The sequence below is a fragment of the Carcharodon carcharias genome, chromosome 13 (assembly GCF_017639515.1).
Source record: "Carcharodon carcharias isolate sCarCar2 chromosome 13, sCarCar2.pri, whole genome shotgun sequence".
NCBI lineage: Eukaryota > Metazoa > Chordata > Chondrichthyes > Lamniformes > Lamnidae > Carcharodon > Carcharodon carcharias.
Genome location: NC_054479.1, coordinates 103,294,273 through 103,317,399, shown reverse-complemented (window position 1 = coordinate 103,317,399; position 23,127 = coordinate 103,294,273). Strand labels below are relative to the sequence as shown.

General features: G+C 42.4%; 1 protein-coding gene across 1 annotated transcript in view; it reads right to left on the bottom strand.

The window, feature by feature from the left end:
* The window catches only part of ccdc87 (coiled-coil domain containing 87), a 109,541-nt gene that overhangs the window by 42,814 nt on the left and 43,600 nt on the right, over window positions 1–23,127 (bottom strand). The window contains exons 8-12 of the mRNA XM_041203112.1: window positions 22,827–22,996; window positions 16,061–16,190; window positions 13,198–13,404; window positions 11,216–11,332; window positions 5,380–5,516 (exon numbers count right to left, since the gene is read on the bottom strand). Coding sequence (XP_041059046.1) covers window positions 5,380–5,516; window positions 11,216–11,332; window positions 13,198–13,404; window positions 16,061–16,190; window positions 22,827–22,996 — 761 coding nt within the window. The remainder of the gene's footprint in view (window positions 1–5,379; window positions 5,517–11,215; window positions 11,333–13,197; window positions 13,405–16,060; window positions 16,191–22,826; window positions 22,997–23,127) is intronic.

Genomic DNA, 23,127 nt, shown 5'->3' with positions numbered 1-23,127 from the left:
GGATTTGACTTTTCAGCTGTTAAATTTCAAAGGATAGTTTAGAAGTGAAAGAGACGTTTACAACTTACAAAGGTTTCACAAGTAAACAAGGTTATTCAATTTTATTTGACCCAAAAGTGGAGGCAATAGGAAGACATGAAAGATATTTATATTTTGGAAAACTTGAGTGCAAAGAGGTGCTTAGAACAATGGAGTCTAAGGTGAAAGGGAAAAAAGATATTTAAGGAAAGATGTTTAGTTGAGTTGTGGTGGCTGTGTGGAGGAGATGTCCTGAGACCAGCCCTGTGCTGAGAAAAGTTGTGAATTTGAAGCAGCCATCCAGTTTCAAGCCAGAAAAAGAATTTGTTTTCAGAAAGCAGTCTGTTTATGAACTTCCGTCAGATTTCCACAGTAGAGTGGAAGAGAGTGAGAAGTCATGTGGTATATTTTACTACAGTAACAGCAGTTTTTGCCTTGGGTAATATTACTGGATTTTTATGGTTAAAAATCTATAAGGGAGCTGTTGCCAAGTAGTTTACTTGGGTGTTCTGACCAAGTGGGATTTTTTTGGGGGGGGTGGGGGGATGTTTTGTAAGACTGTTTTAACTGTGTAATTTTAATCTTGTGTGTTTAAGGTTTTTTTTTCTTCTTGTTAATAAATCCTTTAATTTTAAAATCCTAGAAGTGTTACTGGGATTCTATGCTCCTGGGATCAACAGTTTTCTCCTCATTTCCAAAATACAAAAAAAACAAAGGTTTTGATTATTAAGGCAAGTTTCCCTCTGGGATTTGGCTTGCTCAGCCAATAACATCGGCTGCATCATAACAAAAACCAGCGGTAGACTAGGTAGCACATTGGTAGATTCAGTGGAATAAGGATCTGAATGCTACTCAGCCACTAGAAACACAGCTGACTCCTCAAAAAAGGCATCAGAGACTTCATATGGTGTGCCTATCATTTGGAATGATGGACCAGCCTTTAGGACCTTATCCTCCAACAGATTATTCAGTGCTGCAACAGCTTCTTCTTCATTACTTCCTTCAGGGAAGAACCAACTCAGGTCCAGCAGATCTTCATGCGGATGGCCACCATCTGCCGCAGTGCTTTACGTGTCCACTACCTCTGGCCTAGCTTCATGAAGAACTGAGAGATTCATAACCTCAATTTCCACCTGGCTCCTAGTGGATACTGTCTCTGCAATAGAAAGAAACTCACTGCTGATTGAAAAAGACCTCCTCAGCACCTGTAGGTTCTAAATAAAAGGTTGAAGATTATTCCATGAAAGACATTGAGTTGCTCAGTTGCTGGTCATCATCTAATTTTTCCAGAATTCCTAGAAGTACGCCAACATCTCCACTCAATAAGGATGTGCATTCATTGTAGACAACATAGATACAATCAATGATCACTCACCCCTTGTAAAGAAAAGAAACAATAATCCTGCCTTTGATTGGAAGGTTTATGCCAGCTGGGCCTTGCAATTGATGTCTGATGGATAAAGGGGTATTGACTGAAGCCAGTCTAGATCATCAGCTGGTATGTTAATGCCAGCTCCAGTATAATTTTTAAAGGTGGCATTGAAGCCTTTAACTTGCACTGTATCTGACCGATTGTCTTGACGAAGACCATTAACTTCTCCTAGAAACTTTATAATTTTGCCACTGTCTTTGATTTCCAATTTCTTGGATGGACTGTGTTTCGTAAACATTTTCTTGTCTTCTTCGTTGATTAAAGTTGCGGGATTTGCAGAAAATGCTTGAAATGTCCAGTCTTCTCATACAGGAGGCATTCCATGTCAGTTGCAGAGTAGTCCTGGTGTCTATGTTGGCTCTTCGCACCACAACGTAAGTATCTCAAAATAGCTGCCACTGTGGAGTTTCCTGCCCTTTCACCCAGTTTGGTGGGCTTTTGTATGGGTGGGGCTGCTGCCCATGGGCCTACCCAATCAGGAGTCATACGAACATACGAAATAGGAGCAGAAGTAGGCCATTCAGCCCCCCAAGCCTGCACTGCCATTCATTAAGATCATAGCTGACCTGTTTGTGTTTCGAATTCCACATTCCTAACTAGCCCTGATAATGTTTGATTCCCTTGCCTAACAAGAAACTACCTCTATCTTAAAAATATTCAATGACACCACCTCCACTGCTTTCTGAGGCAGAGAGTTCCAAAGTTGCACAACCCTCTGAAAGAAAAAAAAATTCTCCTCATCTCTGTCCTAAAAGGGCAACCCCTAACTTTAAAACAATGTCTTCTACTTCTGGACTCACTGACAAGAGGAAACATCCTTTCCACGTCCACCCTGTTAAAATGGTTTAGGATCTTATATACTTCAATCAAGTCACTCCTCATTCTTCTAAATCCAGTGGAAACAAGCCCAGTCTATCTAACCTTTCCTCATAAGACAACCCACTTATTCCAGATATCAACCTGGTAAACCTCCACTGAACCGCCTCCAACGCATTTACACCCTTCCTTAGATAAGGTGACCAAAACTGCACACAATATTCGAAATGTGGTCTCACCAATGCCCTGTATAACTGCAGCATAACATCCTTACTTTTATGTTCAATTCGTCTGGTAATAAAGGATAGCATTCCATTTACCTTCTTAATTACTTGCTGTGCCTACATACTAACACTTAGTGACTCATGCACTGGAACACCTTGATCCCTCTGCAGCTCGGAATTCTACAGTCGTTCTCCATTTAAGTAATACTCTGCTTTTTTGTTCTTCCTGCCAAAGTGAACAACTTCACATTGTTCCACATTATACTCCATCTGCCATATTTTTGCCCACTCACTCAACCTATCTATATCTGTCTGCAACCTATGTCCCTTTCACACATACTTTCCTACTTATCTTTGTATCATCTGCAAATTTAGATATGATGCCTTCACTCTCCTCATCTAAGTCATTGATCTAAATTGTAAAAAGTTGAGGCCCCAACACAGACCCCAGCCATGATCATACTAAATGGCTTAGCAGATTCGCAGGGCTGAGTAGTCTACTCTTGATCCTATTTCCAATATTCAAACATGCTGGAGGCCTTTAAGTCTGCTAGCAGCAACATGCAATTTCTAGCCTAGCAATAATACAACCTAGCAATAATTCAGTCTAGCAATAATTTCAAATCACAAGAAGCCAAGGGCTCCCTGGGTATATGCAAACATCCTTTTCCTGGAAACGTGCACAGCGCCAGCAAACTAATCAGGTGGGTGCTCTTCACACACTATCTTCATTTCAGTCTTATGGCCCATCATAAAATCTGAACCAATCTAATCCAACCCCATTTCTAACTGTATTGGCTTGATCTTCCACGGAGTGGCAATCATCGCCAAACTTTTCCATGTCTAGATGCTGCTCTACATTTCTTGTCAAGTCTGCCGAGCCCAGCTTCTTAAGAAATGCAGAGCACAGCGTCCCTCAAAGAACTCCATCACTGCACTGTAGTGTCAGGGGCAACACAGGAAATGCCCCCATTTTACGGCACCAAGTTTAGAAGTTTCAGTGTGCATGTTAGCAAATGGGTGAATGAGTGAATGGGTGAACGAGTGAATGGGCAAATAAGTGAATGGGCAAATGAGCTAGGCAAGTGGGTAAGTGGGTAGAGTAGGAAGGTGGGTGGGGTGGCAGGTGGGTAGATGGTTGAGGTGGGTGAGTCATGAGGTTGGTGGGTCAGGTGGAGAGAGGTAGGTTGCAGTCGGGTCAGGTGGGGAGGGGTAGGTCGGGGGCTAGTCAGGTCTAGTCATGGAGGGACAGAAGGAGGTGGTGTAGTCAGGCGGTGGAGGGTATTCGGGTCAGGTTGGGTTGTGAGGTAGTCAGGGGGATACTAGGGTTGGTTCGGGGGGTTGTCCGGTAATAGCCGGGTGTAGTCCCGCAGGGGATCATGAAGTGTAGCCGGGTTGGGTTGGGGGTTAGTTGGTGGGTCAGTTGGGGGGTTGGGGGAGGAGTCAGGGATGTGACTGAGGGGTTAGTTCTGTAGTTACCCAGGAATTAGACTAGGTTTTAAACTATTTCACAATACCTGGGTGACTATCCAGGCAAGTACCGCAAAACTGTCCAAAGTCTCTAACTCTGGAGTCAGAGACATTCGCGGAGCGTCCCAGGAAGCCAGGGAACTTCCCATCAACAGTTCAAACTTCCTGGGCAATTCCCACAGAGATCAGCACGTGAGAAATTCCGCAGGGGCCCGACACACATCTTGGATCCTAAGTATGGTCTCCGACAATCCGGAGACTGGAAGACCTGGGTCATAATCTTCCTTTTTAAATGCTTATCCAATTGCCTTTCGAATTAGTTATAGTCTCTGCCTCAATGGTCAAGTGGGATAAAGCATTCCACAGTCTGATATTCTTCTGAGTGAAAACCGTTCTTCAGATGACCATCCCCACCCACCCTCAACCCCTGTGTTCCTCCAGTGGTTATATTTAGTCTATTCCTCTCATGGCTAAGACATCAACTGCACACAATGTCCAACTGCAATGTAACCAATGTTTCATACAAACTCAATATGATAAGGGCAATTGTGCAAAGTAAACATAGAGATATGCATTTATATTATTTCAGGTGGATTTATGGATATTAAAATGAAATTATTCTCCTGTAAAAGGATCCTCTTGCAACTTGCTACCACTGCAACATTAAAACATTCATTATGGGCAGAATTTTTCGCTCGGCGTCTGGGCGCACACCCAACATGCTCGAGCATAAAATTGCGCATGATGGCTTCAGGTGAGTGTCCCGACGTCATTGCGCACTCGCGTATATTTCAGTCAGCTGGCATGCTCTAAACTCAGAAGCACGCCTGCCGACAATTAAAACAGCTATTAAGTCCATTAACAGTGCAATTAACTGGGATTTTTCGCTGCCCGTCCAACATTACGGTTGGCAGGCAGGCGAATCAACCAGGCAGCCTTTGCATTTTTCAGGAAATCTCATCCAAGGGCGGGATGAGGTTTCTGTCACTAGACAAAAAAAATTTAAATTTTTGCACAGAATTTTCACGTTGTATGTGTTCAGATGACTGTTTCTGATGCGTGGGCATTTTTTCTGGATTTATTGGATCCGAATTCTTCAGCTCCCTGCGGCAGCTCTCTGCCTTCAGGGGGCTTTCTATGAGTGTTCCCCCACACCCGCGCTGACCTCAGCACTCACCCTCCTCCTGCCCCCACCCAGCAGTGCTGAGCATTTCAGTTCACTTTTCATGCTGGATGACTGTTAATTGGCCAGCCAGCATGAAATCGCAGTCGTGGGGCTTTCGCGGGCAGTGGGCCATTTCTCGGCTGCTCCCGGGCCTGCCAACCGCGCCTGCCCGCTGACCTCAAAATTCTGGCCTATGAATTCCCACAATAGTATCACTAATTTACAAAGCAAACAAAGTGACACGCAAGTCTTACCTTTCAGTCCCTTCCTTAGACTTCAATAATTTCAGCTCAGGATTAATGGCACGTTCACTTTTCTTCCTGGACAAAGCGAGAGATGCAAAACACTTGGAAAGATCTACATCCATTGCTGGAGAAGCTACCACAGGATCCTAAAGAACAGAGTTCAAACATATTTAATATATGTCTGTGTTGCTTTGATAAAATACTCTCATTCATTTGAATCCATTTTGTAATACTGATTCACTCAAAAGTGCTTTGAACTGCTGCCAATAGATTCCCAAAATGCAGCTCTTTCAAGGTGAGCTAAATGTAGAACTACAGACTCACAAAAATTGGTTCCCTGTAAGATCTGCTAAACTCATACTTCCTGGCAGCTTGTATTAATAAGTCCTAGTAGTTTGACATTTGGCTTGCATGAAAAAAATATTGGCAAGTAAAAAACCCAAAGATGTTTTATAAATACAAAAAGATAAAGGAGAAAGTAAGGCCAATTAGATATCAAAAAAGGAGCCAGTGTGTGCAGAAAATGTGGGAATGCTCCTTAATGAATACTTTACATTTGTCTTCACAAAAGAGGGGAATGATGAAGACAATGACCTAGATTTTGCATGTTTGAGATTGACATGGAACTATCAGCGTTCATCTTCAGTCCTCTGAAGGCAACCATAACTTCAGGAATTAGCAGATGGATATATTAACGTGGAAATCCTGAAGTTGCGAAACATCACTCAATGCTCCATCCCATTATGCACTGCGATTCCACACCTCCTACCAACCCTGACCCAAAAGCCAGCAATCACTGACTGCAGTTGATGTGGTGAGAATTTGCCCTTTTCCATTCTCAAATTGCTGATAGAAACCCAGAAAAAGTTATACATTGTTTAATCGGCTCTAACTGGGTTTTTAATAGCAACGTGAATAATAAATTTTGCTAAACATTCCAGCTCAGAAAAAATAATTATATGCTTGTGGAGTGCTGTTAAATCTTTCCACTATCATTAGTTGTTAGGTTTTTAAATTAAATTTTGAAATGATTTTCAAAATATTTCAGCTTTTATCTTCACTGCATGTATATGCTCCAATCTTTGGCTGGGATTTTCTGGCCCCGTCACGGTGGGACTACCATGGGAGATTCGGCGGCCCAGCCAAATGTCCATTGGCTTTCAGCAGGACTGGATGATCCCAGTGGCAGGTGGGGCTGAAAAATTCCACCCTCTACTTTACCCTCTGTAAAATTTTTAAAAAGCAATTTGATTTTTATAATTTCCATTTCTTAATTGGTTGTCTGTGGGAATTCTTTAATGAGATTGGCTATTTGGGCAGCTTGATACATCAATGTAAATCCATGTTAAGAATCCACATTAAAGAAAACCACAATCCATGGGATAATAGCAGTTAGAGGACATAGAGGGGAAAGAGTTCCTAGAGTATTTTTAGGAAAATTATGTACAACAGTATGTTTCCAGTCTAACAAGAACAGAGGCACTGCTAGACTTGGTACTTGGGAATAAGATGGGCCAAGTGGATCAAGTGTCAGTAGGAGAACATTTAGGGGACAGTGATCATTGTATCATAAGGTTAGGATGACTATGGAAAAGGGAAAAGAACATCCAGACTAAGAATAATGAATTGGGGGAAGTCAACTTCAATGCAGTAAGAATGGACCTGGGCCAAATCAATTGGAGTCAAAGCTTGGCAGGAAAAATAATAGCTCGGCAATGGGCTACCCCGCCCTGCTCCTCCGGACTCTCGCTGATTAATACCCCACCCTGCTCCTCTGAACTCTCGCTGATTAATACCCTTTCCTGCTCCTCTGGACTCTAACTGATTTATACCCTGTCCTGCTCCTCCAACCCCTCGCTGATTAATACCTTGACTTGCTCCTCCGAACTCTCGCTGATTAATACCCCGCCCTGCTTCTGCAACCTCTTGCTGATTAATACTCCGCCCTACTCCTCCGGACTCTCGCTGATTTATATTCTACCATGCTCCTCGAAATCTCACTGATTTATACCCTGACCTGCTCCTCCAATCTCTCGCTGGTTAATACCCCGCCCTGCTCCTCCGAACTCTCGCTGATTAACACCCCACCCTGCTCCTCCAACCTCTCACTTATTAATACTCCGCCCTGCTCCTCTAAACTCTGGCTGGTTAATATTCTGCCCTGCTCCTCTGGACTCTCACTGATTTATACCCCGCCCTGCTCCTCCAAACTCTCACTGATTAATACCTTGCTCTGCTCCTCCAAACTCTTGTTGATTTATACCCTGCCCTGCTCCCCTGAACTCTCACTGATTAATACTCCACCCTGCTCCTATGGACTCTCGCTGATTAATACCCACCCTGATACTTTAAACTCTAACTGATTAGTACCTGCCCTGCTCCTCCGAACTCTCAATGATTAATACCCGCCCTGTTCCGCTAAACTGTCAACGATTTATACCACGCCCTGTTCCTCCAAACTTTTGCTGATTATACCCCGTCTTGCTCCTCCAGACTCTCACTGATTAATACCCTGCCCTGCTCCTCTGGACTCTTGCTGATTAATATCACACCTAGCCCCTGTGGACCCTTGCTAATTAATGCCCAACCTTGCTACTCTGAACTTTCATTGATTTATACCCCACCCTGCTCTTCCAAGCTCTTGCTGATTGATATCCCACCCTACTCCTCCAAACTCTTACTGATTAATACCCTGCCCTGCTCCTCTGAATTCTCACTGATTAATACCCCGACTGTGCTCCTCCAATCCCTTGCTGATTAATACCCCACCCTGCTCCCCTGATCTCTCACTGATTAATACACGCCCTGATCCTCCAAAATCTTGCTTTCTCTTGCTGACTTACAGCCCACTTACTACTGAGAATTTGTCTTTGTTCTCGCTAATTTATACTTTTCTCTGCTCCTCCGCACTCTCGCTGATTTATAGCCCCACCATGCTCCTCTAAACTCTCACTGATTAATGTCCATCCTGTTCCTCCAACCTCTCACTGATTAACACCCGCCCTGTTCCTCTGAATTCTCGCTGATTAATACCCCACCCTGTTCTTCCAAACTCTCACTGATTTATACCCGCCCTGCTCCTCTAAACTCTCACTGATTAAAACCCACCCTGTTCCTCCGGACTCTCGCTGATTAATACCCCGCTCTGTTCCTCTGAACTCTTGCTGATTAATACCCCGCCCTGTTCCTCCGAACTCTCAGTGATTAATACCTGCCCCTGCTCCTCCAAACTCTCACTGATTAATAGTCCGCCCTGTTCCTCCGAACCCCGTTGGTTAATACCCTGTCTTGATCCTCCAAATTTTTACTTTCACTGATTTACACCCCGTTCTGCTCCTCCAAAATCTCTCTTTCTTTTGCTGATTTATAGCCTGCCTTCTCCACAGAATTTGTTTTCTCTCACTAATTTATACCCGCCCTGCTCCTCCGAACTCTCGCTGATTTATACGCGGTCCTGCTCCTCTAAACTCTCACTGATTATTACCCGCCCTGCGCCTCCAAAAAGTCACTTTCTCTCGCTGATTTATAGCCAACTTACTCCTGGGAATTTGTGTATTCTCTCGCTAATTTATACCTTGCTCTGCTCCTCTGAATTCTCACTGACTTATAGCCCTACCCTGGTCCTCCAAAATCCACAAACAGTACTGTCCCGGCAGACCAATCGTGTCAGCCTGTTCCTGCCCCATGAAACTCATTTCTTGTTATCTTGACTCCATTCTCTCTCCCATTGTCCAGTCCCTTCCCACCTACATCCGTGATTCCTCTGACACTCTACATCATATCAACAATTTCCAGTTCCCTGGCCCCAACTGCCTCCTCTTCATCATGAACGTCCAATCCCTCTACACCTCTATCCCCCCACTGGGATGGTCTGATGGCTCTCCACTTCTTCCTCGAACAGAGGCCCGAACAACCCCCATCCACCACTACTCTCCTCCGTCTGGCTGAACTTGTTCTCACACTGAACAATTTCTCCTTGAACTCCTCTCACTTCCTCCAAATAAAAGGTGTGGCTATGGGTACCCGCATGGGCCCCAGCTATGCCTTTCTCTTTATCGGGTATGTGGAACATTCCTTGTTCCAGTCCTACTCCGACCCCCTCCCACAACTCTTTCTCCGGTACTTCGATGATTACTTCGGTGCTGCTTCATGCTCTCGTCTGGACCTGGAAAAATTTACTAATTTTGCTTCCAATTTCTACCCCTCCATCATTTTCACATGGTCCTTCTCTGACTCTTCCCTTCCCTTCCTTGACCTCTCCGTCTCAATTTCTGGTGATAGACTGTCCACCAATATCCATTACAAGCCTACCGACTCCCACAGCTACCTTGAGTACAGCTCCTCACATCCCGTTTCCTGTAAGGACTCCATCCCATTCTCTCAGTTCCTTCGCCTCCATCGCATCTGTTCTGATGATGCCACTTTCAAAAATAGTTCCTCTGACATGTCCTCCTTCCTCCTTAACTGAGGTTTTCCACCCATGGTGGTTGACAGGGCCCTCAACCGCGTCCAGCCCATCTCCCGCGCATCCACCCTCACACCTTCTTCTCCCTCCCAGAAACATGATAGGGTCCCCCTTGTTCTCACTTATCACCCCACCAGCCTCCGCATTCAAAGGATCATCCTCTGCCATTTCCGCCAACTCCAACACGATGCCACCACCAAACACATCTTCCCTTCATCCCCCTTGGCCGCATTCCGCAGGGATCATTCCCTCCGGGACACCCTGGTCCACTCCTCCATCACCCCCTACACCTCAACCCCCTCCCATAGCACCTTCATGAAACTGCAGAAGGTGTAACATCTGCCCCTTAACTTTCCCTCTCCTCACCATCCAAGGGCCCAAACACTCCTTTCATGTGAAGCAGCATTTCACTTGCACTTCCCTTAACCTAGTCTACTGCATTCGTTGCTCCCAATGCGGTTTCCTCTACATTGGAGAGACCAAACGCAGACTGGGTGACCACTTTGCAGAACACCTTCGGTCCATCCGCAAGTATTACCCAGACCTCCCTGTCGCTGATCATTTCAACACTCCACCCTGCTCTCATGCCCACATGTCCGTCCTTGGCTTGCTGCATTGTTCCAGTGAAGCTCAACGCAAACTGGAGGAACAGCACCTCATCTTCCGACTAGGCACTTTACAGCCTTCCGGACTGAATATTGAGTTCAACAAATTTAGATCATGAACTCTCTCCTCCATTCCCACCCCCTTTCCAATTTTCCCCTTCCTTTTTGTTTTTTCCAATAATTTATATAAATTTTTCTTTTCCCACCTACTTCCATTATTTTTAAGTGTATTTCCATCCATTGTTTTATCTCTACCTTTTAGCTTATTTTGATCCCTTCCCCCCACCCCACCACCACTAGGGCTATCTGTACCTTGTTCATCCTGCTTTCTACCCTTAATTAGCACATTCCTTTAGATAATATCACCACCTTCAACACCTCTTTGTCCTTTTGTCTGTGACATCTTTTGGTTATCTCCACCTATCTCTGGCCCTCTATTCCAGTTGTTCTTGTCACACCCCCCCCACCCCACACACACACACACACACACACACACACACACACACACACACACACACACACACACACACACACACACACACACACACAAAACCAGATTATATTTCACCGCTCGTCTATTTTTACTTAGTTCTGTTGAAGGGTCATTCAGACTCGAAACGTTAACTGTGCTCCTATTAGCAGATGGTGTCAGACCTGCTGAGTTTTTCCAGGTATTTTTGTTTTTGTTTTGGATTTCCAGCATCCACAGTTTTTTTGCTTTTATATTGGATAGTATTTGGCAATGGATCCACAGAGCAGAATGAATATTTCCTACCTGGTCAAATAACAGATAGTCATCTGGGATCGCATTCAAAAGCTCCTTGTAGATCTCTTGAAGTTCATCACCATGGGACAAGTTATCGTCCAACTGTTTTACCATTTCTGAGTCAATCTTTAAGGAAATTACAAGAAATATGCTGGTGTCATTTAACTCTCATTTCTTGAACAAGTAAACTCAACCAGTATTAACATGGAATGTTGCACTGAATTTCAAGGTTATTGGTTTGAACAATCAAAATGTTTGCACATTTCAGGCACTGTTATAACCACATGAGAAAATATTCCTGTCTGAAATTGTACTAAATAGCATTATATACTACGCAGAAATTGACAAGACTTGGCTTTACACATGTTATATATATATAGAATGAGATGTCAACCTTTACTCAGTGGCAGTACTCTCACCTGAGTCAGAATGTTGTGGATTCAAGCCCCAATCTAGGTTTTGGTTAATATTTAGGTTAACATATTAGTGCAGTATTGAGGGAATGCTGCACTGTCAAAGATAGCATCTTTCAGATGAGACGTTAAACCCAGATTCCATTTGCTCTCTGGGGTGGATGTAAATTATCCCATGGCACTATTCAAAGATCAGGGTAACCTGGTCAATATTTATCCCACAATCAACATCACTAAAACAGATTATCTGGTCATTGTCACAATGCTGCTTATGGGGCCTTGCTGTGTGCAAACTGACTGTCAAATTTCCTACAACAGTGACTACTTCAAAAGTGCTTCTTCAGCTGTGAAGCACTTTGGGATGTTCTGAGACATGAAGGTCACTTTCTAAAGGAAAATATTTCTTTATTTAATAATATGTGCTAATTTTAAACTATTGGGCCAAATCTTGCTAGGGTGTGATATCTCACAATCTGCGCTGTTATTCAGAACTTTCTCTGCACACTTCAGCGCAAACAATTTTGTCCTCTAACCTGCTGGAAATGCCAATTGATAATGGGCTGGCAATGGTAATCAAGCATCTGGATCCTCAGTGCTGGGTGGGACCAACAATTTATCTCCTTAACCAGTGAGATTTGAGAATTGAAAAAAAAAAACAGAAAAGGAGGAGGGTGAATTACAGCCAAATCAGGGTACAGAAAGATAAATAAAGAGAGGGCAAGAATTGGATTAAGAGAAAGAAAAATAAGAGGCACAGAGGAAGAATAAGTAAAAAATATAAATTAACATTTGACATTTTTTAAATCCCCAAGAACAATTTACCACCTGAAGGAATGAGATTCCACAAGTTCAATTATTCCCTTTTTGGGCAGAGAGGTTGATTCGCATTGCATTAACAATTATTGCATTGCTGAAAAAAGCAACAAGCTGTCGAAGCTTTTTGTCTTGTACTCATTAGGAGAAATGCAGGAATGCCAAATTTCTAAGAGAACAATGTATACTGCATGAGAAAAGGGGTGCTGATTGGTTAGCAAGTCAGCTCTGATTGGTTGAGATGTTGCCATGGTGTATACACCTGGGAACTATGGCAATGTCTCAACCAATCAGAATTACTTACAAACCAATCAGCACCCCTTTCCTCAAGCAGTATAAATAGGTGTTTCCTTTAAAATTTGACATTCTTGTGTATGTCCTGATGAGTGCAAGATGAAAAGCTTCAACAGCATGTCTCTTTTTTTTAGTAATAATCAAGTTCTGTTTTACCAAGTGACTAATTATCATATTATTAAAACAGGATTTATATTGTTAATTACCAGTCTTACCTTTGTGATGAGTTTATAGGCAATTCTTGTGCAAATCCAGCAAGCTATTTAAAATAACAGTGAATTAAGGGTGAAATGTCATGTGTGCAAAGTAAAAGAAGGTTTAACATAACCAACGAGAAAGTTTTGGAGATTTTTCTTCAACCCCTGAACTTTCAGGATGATCTAAACATTAATTAACTCATCATTATTTTTGCAGCAAGATCTGGCCCCTGTTTTAATCAAAAACAATAATCTTCTTAAAATGTTAAAATACCTCTCCCTCAATGTGATTGTATACAGTCGGGTATGTCTGGAGATAGACTGGGTCCATAAACATTCTGTCCGATATTCGAACATCCGCTGTTCGTGCCATCAACCTTTTGGACACCTTGATACTGACAGTGGCAGGCTGTGCATGCTCGGTCTCCTTTTGTTGAATTCTCTTCTTTAGTTTTTCTTTTTTCTCTTCTTCCTCAAGTTCCTAAAAAATGCAGAAATCTCTTCCATACATTTGTTGAGATACAAATTCATCTAGGTATTCATGAAATGCGTAATAGACTTTCTTTTTCTTTTCTCCATCCTTACTTGTAGCCAGGTTATTTATTTTAATTAATTTATGCTTTTATTGGGAAGTGGATTATAAATAGATCTTGGGCAAATGAAGACTAATAAACAGCTCTTATACAACATACTCCTCCAATGTTTCCTTGTAGGGTAACTTATTGAAGGTGATCTAATCAAAAGAATATTGTATAATCTTGCGCAGTTTAAATCTCAATTTTGAAATATAAATTTTGCTAAAACATTCTGATGATTTGGACACCATCCATTAAGTCATGCATACAATGTACATTATTAAAAACAACTGTATTACACACTTGCCTTGAATATGATAGGAATAGTTAATGATGGAGATGACTAAATACATCACAAACCACAAAGTTTCCGTGCTGCTGGGATCATTAAAAGTGTACAATGCATCTAGCAAGGCTTGAATTAATGAAGATATAAATATTATCTGTGCAGTGGTTTATTTGCATGTGTGCACTGGGGACAAGGGCAACCTTTGCACTCAACAAGGTGCAGGATAATAGTGCTGGGAAGTGGAACAATTTTATCATTATGGAGGATCAAACACAGAGCTAGGTACAGCCAGCAGTAGGGTAGAGCTTTTACTCTGTCCTACTATCGTGCCTGAATCTCAGCTTTAAAAAAAATCACCTGCCTCTTACTTTCCACAGCAACCATCTTGTCACCCTCCTGAGATTACCACTTTTGTGCTGTCATTGGTCCACTAGGAACGGCCAAAAACCGCAAAAGATAGTCTTTATAGCAGTCTTGGATTTTAAAAACAACTGCAATGGTGAAAAGGTGGTATTTAATTCATTTTGACACCCAGTCCGCAATAAAACAGAGATGAGAATTTGTTGAGAAGTTTTCCACAGAAGATTATGTGATGTGGTACAGAATGGCTTGTTCATCCTCTTTGCTTTCTTCTACTCTCAAACACTCACCTTTCACTTCTGGAACATTCAGCCAAGATGGTGGAATAAAACATTCTCTCTGATGGTTGTAAAGGCCCAATAAGACATGCATTTTGGCAGTTTCAGGTCAGTTTCCAGGCAGCACAAGCCTATAGCACAAAACAGACCCTCATCTGGCACAAACAGTCAATCTACCTCAGGGAGACAGCAAGGATGACTGCTATGAGCAACTGAAAAAAGAACAAATATTCTTTTGAGTAGGAGTCAAGGTGTATTGAGATGGAATAGTAGAACTTTCATTGTGTATCAAGCCATGCTATGTCTGATGTTTATGGTGGGAGGGAGAACGTTGGGAATCATAATGGTTTTTTGCAACATAAGTGTACAGGACAGGCTCAATGGGCCAACTGGTCTTTTCCTGTTCATCATTTAAGTATATTCACAAACATGTTCATAATCAAAGTATCTCAGCAAAGAAAAAACATTTAAGACAGATCTGCAACTACCAGAATGATCTTTCACTAAATACAGCTAACACAATATTTGTTTCTACCATATAATTTGTAGTTATGTACTGTTACATAGAGGCTGATAACTTTTCAAAAGTTAATTAAATTTCCAGTGACTAACTGAAATGATCACATGACAAGATTTCAAGTTTGAAAACTTTTACTGTAACAAACAAACTAAAAGCAACATTGTTTAAATACTAGTCAGTAGGCAGCTTATACTCTCAACTACAGAACAGAGATTCCCCATTTAACATTTAAGGCGGCTGAAAATCTCACGCCATAGTTATATGTTATGTTGTCCCTTAAACGGACATTTTATTTTCCCAGAACCAGTACAAAGTTATTCTCAGTTCCCAGTGGCTTGCTTCTTTTCTTTCCCTTTCCAGCAGATTAACTTCTAATTCCAGAACTGACTTTCACTGTGAGGGTTACAATGGATATTCCTTCATTCTAGCCCAAGGTAGGCAAATCCTCCAGCCTCCTTTAAATCCTCACAAAATCAGTCTCTTCAATCTGAATGTAAGCTCCCACCCACATTCTGCGCGGCGAACGATAAGAGTCAGCATTTTCTCTGTTTCACATGCAGGACTGGCTGCCTCTATCTTCTGCTCTGTCCCTCAGATGGCTGCAGACTGACTTGTGTCTCTGAGGTTTAATGATATCTTAGGAAACCCACAACTGCATACTACAGTGGTTTTCTAATTGATAGTTCCCCTTTCAAAACCCATTTCCATGGCAACGTGAATTACGTGGGCCTTGTATCCAAGTAGAAATGATAATTCACTATCTTCTAAAGTCTCAGCTCCTTTCTATCTTGGAATTAAACCGGCAGTGTAAAGTATATCCATTTATAAAACCTGACATTCTTAGCACTTTCCTGTGACAATTGGGAGACTAATGGTCCACCCATGGTCAGCACAACCACACTTACCATTCTCTGCTAGTGTGAACATCTTGCACCTTCTACTCAGTAAGTCAACTTGGGTCCACTGTTGCCATAGCAACCAAGCCACCCAGGCTTGTGGTCGGGCAGAATTCAGAGCAGATCACATGACCCCAAGTCATTCCTCTATTTTACCTTAAATTTAAGAGACAGTTCCAAGACATAACAATCCTATAAACTTTATATTCGTAGCATTACCATCAGTATTTTCTCTTGCTTATGTTTTCTTATTTCATGTGTGTTATCATATGTGAGTGCTTGAATCAGAGGAGGAAGAGTTGTTTCAGGATCACTATCTCCCTCATCTACAGTGGAAATTTCCAACAACCTGTAGAAACACAATAAATGAGTTATATAAATTATTTTCATTGACTATAAAAATTAAATTCTGTAATTAGGAACATGGCATTGGATGTCCCAGTTTTTGGTTGACCCAATGACATCATCCTATGGCAGTTGGGTCAGACCTTCCAAGAACTTCTTCCCTGTGGGTGTGCGAACGGGGTTTCTGGCGATGTCAAGTCACCCATTCTCACTGCCGTTCTTGCTCAATGAAATTAGTCTTGTAAACAAAAACTTTGATCCAGGTCCAATGGGGTAGGGAGGGCAAATGTGATGCAGGTCTAAGGTCGGGAAAAGGGAGGAAGCACTTAATGTAACTCTAAGCAGAAGTGAGGCTGGTGGAAAGGAAAGGGAAAACATGATTCAAGTCTAAGGTGTGGGGGGAGTAGCATAAACCAGGCCTATGAGGGAGGAGCATGATCCAAGTCTAAGGTGGGGAGAGCATCAATAAAGTCTGGAAGGGCTTACAATCCAGATTATCTGGTGTGAGGGGTGAGGTTGGGAGGGGGAATAGTTGGGTTATGATTCAAGTCTTCAGGTCAGGCTCTCGTGATACATATATACTAATGTAAAAGATAACACCCAAAGCCTACTACTTTAGCTGATGCTGAAGTTGTGGGCAGGGTTCTCAATGAGTACTTTGTCTCTGTCTTCACTAAGGATAGGGATGATGTACACATTCTAGTTAAAGAAGAGGAATGTGAAATATTAGATATGATAAGCATATTGTGAGAAGATGCACTGGAGGGACTGACATCTTTTAAGGTGGATAAGTCACCAGGGCCGGATGGATTGTATTCCAGGCTATTGAAGGAAGCCAGGGAGGAAATAGTGGATGCTCTGAAGATCATTTTCCAATCCTCATTAGATACAGGTGAGGTACCAGAGGATTGGAGGGTGGTCTGCAAGCACTGTATCATTATTTAAAAAGGGTGTGAGGGATAGGCCAAATAATCATAGGCCGGTCAGTTTGATATCAGTGATGGGCAAATTATTAGAATGAATTCTGAGAGACAGGATAAACTGTTACTTAGAAAGGCATAGATTGATCAGGGATAGTCAGCATGGTTTTGTTAGAGGAAGGTCACGTCTTACTAATTTAATAAATTTTTTTGAGGAAGTAACAAGGATTGATGGGGGTAGTGCAGTGGATGTCGTTAACATGGATTTTAGTAAGGCATTTGACAAGGTCCCACATGGCAGGCCGGTCAGAAAAGTAAAAGCCCATAGGATACAGGGGATTGTGGCGAGTTGGATCCAAAATTAGCTCAGCGACAGGAAGCAAAGGGTAATGGATGTTTTTTGCGAATGGAAAACAATTTCCAGTGGCGTTCCACAGGGCTCAGTGTTGGGACCCTTGCTGTTTGTTGTATATATTAATGATTTGGACTTAAATGTGGGTGGCATGACTTGGAAATTTGCAGATGACACAACAACTGGCCGTATAGTTAGTAGTGAAAAGGATTGCTGTTGTCTCCAGAATTATATCAATGGTTTGGTTGAGTGGACAGAAAAGTGGCAGGTGGAATCCATTCCAGAGACGTGTGAAGTAATGCATTTGGGGAGGGCAAACAAAGCTAGGGAATACACAATAAATGGGAGGATATTGTGAGGGATAGAGGAAGTGAGAGACCTTGAAGTGCATGTCCACAGGTCTCTGAAGGTGGCAGGACAGATGGATAAGATGGTAAAGAAAGCATATAGAATCCTTTATTGGACAAGATATAGAGTACAAAAGCAGGGATGTAATGCTGGAACTGTATAAAACCCTGGTTAGGCCACAGGTGAAATTTGTGTACAGTTCTGGTCGCCACATTACAGGAGGAAATAATAGCCCTGAAGAGAGTACAGAGGAGATTTACAAGAATGTTACCAGGGCTTGAAAATTGCAACTATGAGGAAAGATTATATAGGCTGGGATTGTTTTCCTTGGAACTAAGGAGGCTGAGGGGCAACCCGATTGAGGTGTACAAGATTATATTAAAAAAAACCTAAAGTGCTATGACCTGCAAGGCCACGGACTGGGTCTTGGAAGGTAGGATTAGAATGGGCAACTTTTTTTAAAAAGTTTTATTTTTTGGCCAGCGCAGACATGTTGGGCTAAATGGTCTCTTTCTGTGCTGTAACTTATCTATGGTTCTACTTTGCAGCCAATAAACCAGAAAACAATGGCCCGGATTTTTCAGTCAGCAGCAAAGCAAAGGTTATGGGTTCCAAATACATGCCAGCTGTAGTACTGGAGATTTGCACTCCAGGCCTAGCCATGTCCTTAGCCAAGTGGATCCATTGCAGTTACAAAACTGCCAAATAGCCGAAAACCTGGAAAATTGCCCTGGCCTGTCCTATTTACAAAAAACAGTGCAAATCCAATCTGGCCAATTACCACCTCATCAGTCTACTGTCAATCATCAGCAGAGCAAGGGAAGATGTCATCAACAGTAATATCAAGCAGCACTTACCTATCAATAACCTGTACACTGATGCTCAGTTTGGGTTCTGTCAGGGCCATTTGGCTCTGAACCTCATTATAGCCTCAGAGTGAACATAGGCAAAAGAGATTCCAGAGATGAGTTGAGACTGCCCTTGACATTGAGGCAGCATTTGATGAAAGTGGCATCAAAGAGCCCTAGTAAAATTGAACTCAATAGGAATCGGGGTTGGTGGGGGGGCCTGGTGGGGGTGTTGGTGGTAACTCTCCGCTGGCACACATAGCAAAAGGAAGATAGTTGTGGTTGCTGCAGGTCAAAGATCTCAACCCCAGAACATCATTGCAGGAGTTTCTCAGGCTAGCATCCTAGACTCAATTAATTTCAGCTACTTCATCAAATGCACTCCCCTCCATCATAATGAGGTCGGAAGTGTGGATGCTTGTTGATGATAGTACAATGTTCAGTTCCAATTACAACTGCTTGGTTAAGCTTGGCCTAAATAGCCAAGTGGTTATGGTACTGGGCTTGTAACCCCAAGATCAAGAGTTCAAATCTCACAATGGCAAACTATGAAACAATGTAACTTCATCTGAAACAGATGGAAACGTGTTTGTACTCGAAAGAGTTACAACTGCTTGGTTAATGAAGCAGTCAACGTCTGCATGCAGCAAGACCTGGACAACATTCAGGCTTGGCTAATGAGTGGCAAGTAACATTCACACCACAAAAATGCCAGGAAATGACCACTTCCAGTGATAGAGAATCTAACCATATTCCCTTTATTTTCAATAGTATTACCATCACTGAATTCCCAATGTCAACATCCTGGGGTCACTGTTGGCCAGAAACCTAATTGGATGAGCCACACAAATACTGTAGCTACCAGAACAGGTCAGAGGCTGGGAATTCTGCGGTGAATAATCCATCTCCTAATTCCTCACAGCCTGTCTACCATCTACAAGCTGCGTTCGGATTGTGCTGGAATACTCCCTGTTTGCCTTGATGAACGCAGCTGCAAAAGTCAAGAAGTTCAACAACATTCAGGAAAAAGCAGCCTGTTTGAATGACAATCCATCCATCACCTTATGCAAGCATTTCCTCCACTGGTGGTGCACAGTAGCAGCTGTGTGTAACATAAGCAAGATGTAAGGCAGCAACTTGAGACAGTTCCTTAGACAACACTTTCCAAACCTGCAATCTCTACCACCTAGAAGAACAAGGGCAAAAGGGGCATGGATCCACTCCAGGTCATGCACCATCCTGAATTGGAAATATAACATTCATTCAAAGTTGTACAGTCAAAATCCTGGAACGCACTCTGTAACAGCATATTGGGTATACCTACATACATGGACGATAGTGGTCCAAGAAAGTGGCTCACTACCTCTCAAGAGCAACTGGGGGTGGACAATGAATGCTGGTCTTCTTGCCAGCGACATCCACATCTCTGAATGAATTTTTAAAAAGATTGGGACATGCATGGGATTAAAGTATAAACCGAAATATCATAAACAAACAAAAAAAATGTATTATTTTAAACATCTGTGAAATTTTATCATAAGAGAAATTTGATATTTCACAAACATAAAATTAATTTTTCAGGGTCAGAGGAGTTATTCAGAAGAAATCATGAATTGGGTAAACTATTAAAATCCAAGCCACTCTTCCTTCGACATGGCATAACTTTTTCAAGGCTTTATACAGCAAGACTAATAGCATAAAAATGGAAGTTTATATCAATTCACATGATTTCATAAGATGCCCGACTATGGGGATTTCAACAGCCGATTCTGTGGGGCAGGGAATCACGGACAACAAATTCTGGATTTCCACATTTAACTGCGCATGTGCAGAGGCTAGAAGTTTTTAGTTTCACATATTCACATATATAATGACAGCAAATGGTGGCAGTTTCACTGTCATTACAGTCACAAAATCAAGGTCACTAACACAATCCATGACCCACATACAATGTCTCATTAGTCACCACAGCTCTTCCCGAGTGCTTAGTTTTACCAATTGATTAGCAAAAGTGTTGATCCAAGTCAACCCAACAAAATCATTCATCTTCACCTGTGTCAGCATCACAATGACATCACTCAATGCATGCCCTAATTGGTTGGTTAGCCGGTGGTGTCAATTCTGATGACATCATCCTCATTCATTCTCTCCACAGTTGTTGCTGAATGTAACTCGCCTCATTAAACCAACTTTTCAGCTCAAATAACACAGATTTGTCAAATTCAGCATCTGGCAAATGGCTACAGGATCCTGCATGAGTGTGCAGTGCCCATTTATGGAGTTCTATTTATGAAAAGCAGAAGAGGGAAGAGAGGGAGGCTACTAGAGCTGGGGAGGAGGTTGAGAGGGAGATAGTTGAGGGCAGGCATGTGTTGGGGAGGCCAAAGAATTCCTTTCTGGAGGTGGAAGGGGAGAGATCAAGTTCATCCTTAGGACCCCTAGAAATTCTGTTAAAGAATAATACTAATTACCCCTGCCTCCTGCTAGATCCGTCCAGAGGCTATGACAGTGGAAGAGCCATAATCTGAGTCATTATTGTAAAACGTAAGTCAAAATGCTGATGAAAATTGCCATCTCAGGGATGGGACCTGAGTCTGACTGGCACTTCCGGGTCCTGATCCACGCGGAACCATAGAGTCCTGGGCTGTGCCAAGCTGCTGGGTAATGGGCTCCAACAAGCCTCTGGGCTAGACAGTGAGGATTTGGCCCCTGTAAACTCCAAAGCATGAACCTTGATGACACTTCTCACAGTTTTTGCCCAATATCTGAGGCTACAATGATATTATTGACTGTAAATTAAATCTTGGGAGGGAATGTTAAAGAATGTTTTGTTTAAATTTAAAAATGCTAATGAGTCACCTTAGGGTTTATTTAACTTGGATGCCATAACAGAACATGACAGACAGAAGTATATACAACATTTTTTCTCATTGTGCTTCACAGAATTATTCACAAAACAGTTTGATAGTTTCATCGTTAGTAAAAAAGAGCATATCTTATCAAATATACAACACAATTGAATGTTATTTAGGAATTAAACTGAGCAAAACAGATATTAAAATTGATGGTCTTTATTTGCTGCTCCGGTCTCACTCTATAGCAGGTTTAACTGAACTGTTTTACTCAGGCAGCAGCCTCATGTCAATCAGAGTCCTACAACATGCATAGGGTTCTGATTTGTTTTCAATTACCTACTGAACCTGTTAGAGAAGAAGTAGGGACTCTAAAAGTTCCATTTTAAACTCATCTTAGCGGAGCACAGAGAGCAGGAGATCACTGCTCTCAATCCAAACAGGACATTCTGTGCCTGTGTTGTTCCAGGCAGTCTTCCATGTTGCATGCCTACATCCTCCCGACTCAGATCTCCACATCCCCTACCCCAACACCCAACTTTTGCAATTACCTCCAGGCAGCTCCTGATCTTTGCTTGCCAACTATCCTCCTCTTGCCCAGGGTCAGCGGGATGTAAATGAAGCTAATTATAGCTGAGGCCTGAAGGGGAGTGGGAGGGGGGAGGAGGCCCAGGGATGAGGAGTTTGGTGGTAGAAGGCGGAGGGGATGCAAGGCCCAGGGGAGGGCTGTGAGGTCCTGGAGAAGGGGAGTGGTGCCCAGAGAAGGAGGAGGCTTAGGGGAGGTGGGATTCGGGAGTGGGGAAGGTGGACAGCTGATGCATTCTGCTGGCTCCCTGCCTGGCAGTGCCAATTCCACACTCAATTATTTCTTTCCATGTATGTATAAAAGATAAAATGTTGATACGTGCATTTTGTTTTAGCCAAGTTGCAATTCTCCTCCACTAAGGTCGTGAACAAGTTCAGCACAGAATTTCTTGAGTACCGAAAGCCCTTCAAGTACGTCACTTAAGTGACCATTCTACATGCAACAGAGTAAACACGAGTGTCAGGGTTTTCAATCTTGGATTGCATTACAGTCGGCCCGATAGCTTCTTCCTGACATCCTCCCCAGACAACGGCAGAGACCTCTATGGTGCATTCGAGTCTTATTAATTTAGTGGTTAAACTTCAGCTAAGAATGCTCTCAATATCTGAACACCAAATAACAAAAACACGACTCATCTATACAAATTATACTTTTCAGGAATATTTTGTAAGTAAGAAATCAGGTTTTGCTATCACTCTGCTATTGTCTAATGCAGTCAATATAGTGGTGCTTACTTCTGGAGATCATCAGCAATTGACAAATATTTTTGATCATTTCTTTTGGCTTTTGCGGCTTTGGAGAAATTCTGCAAGAATGTGGTTTGGGAACCTTTGGTATAGCACAAAATATCTTGTTCCTCTGTAAAAGATTTTCCCACACTCAGGTTTGAATTGGATTGAAAATTCTGAAATGAAAATAGAGCGTATGTAGTTAATCATTCTAATTCTAATAGCTCCCATTCACTACTGCGCATGTTCAAATTAATAAAAGTGACAAGCATCTCACTATGAGATAGTAATTCGGCATATTTACACT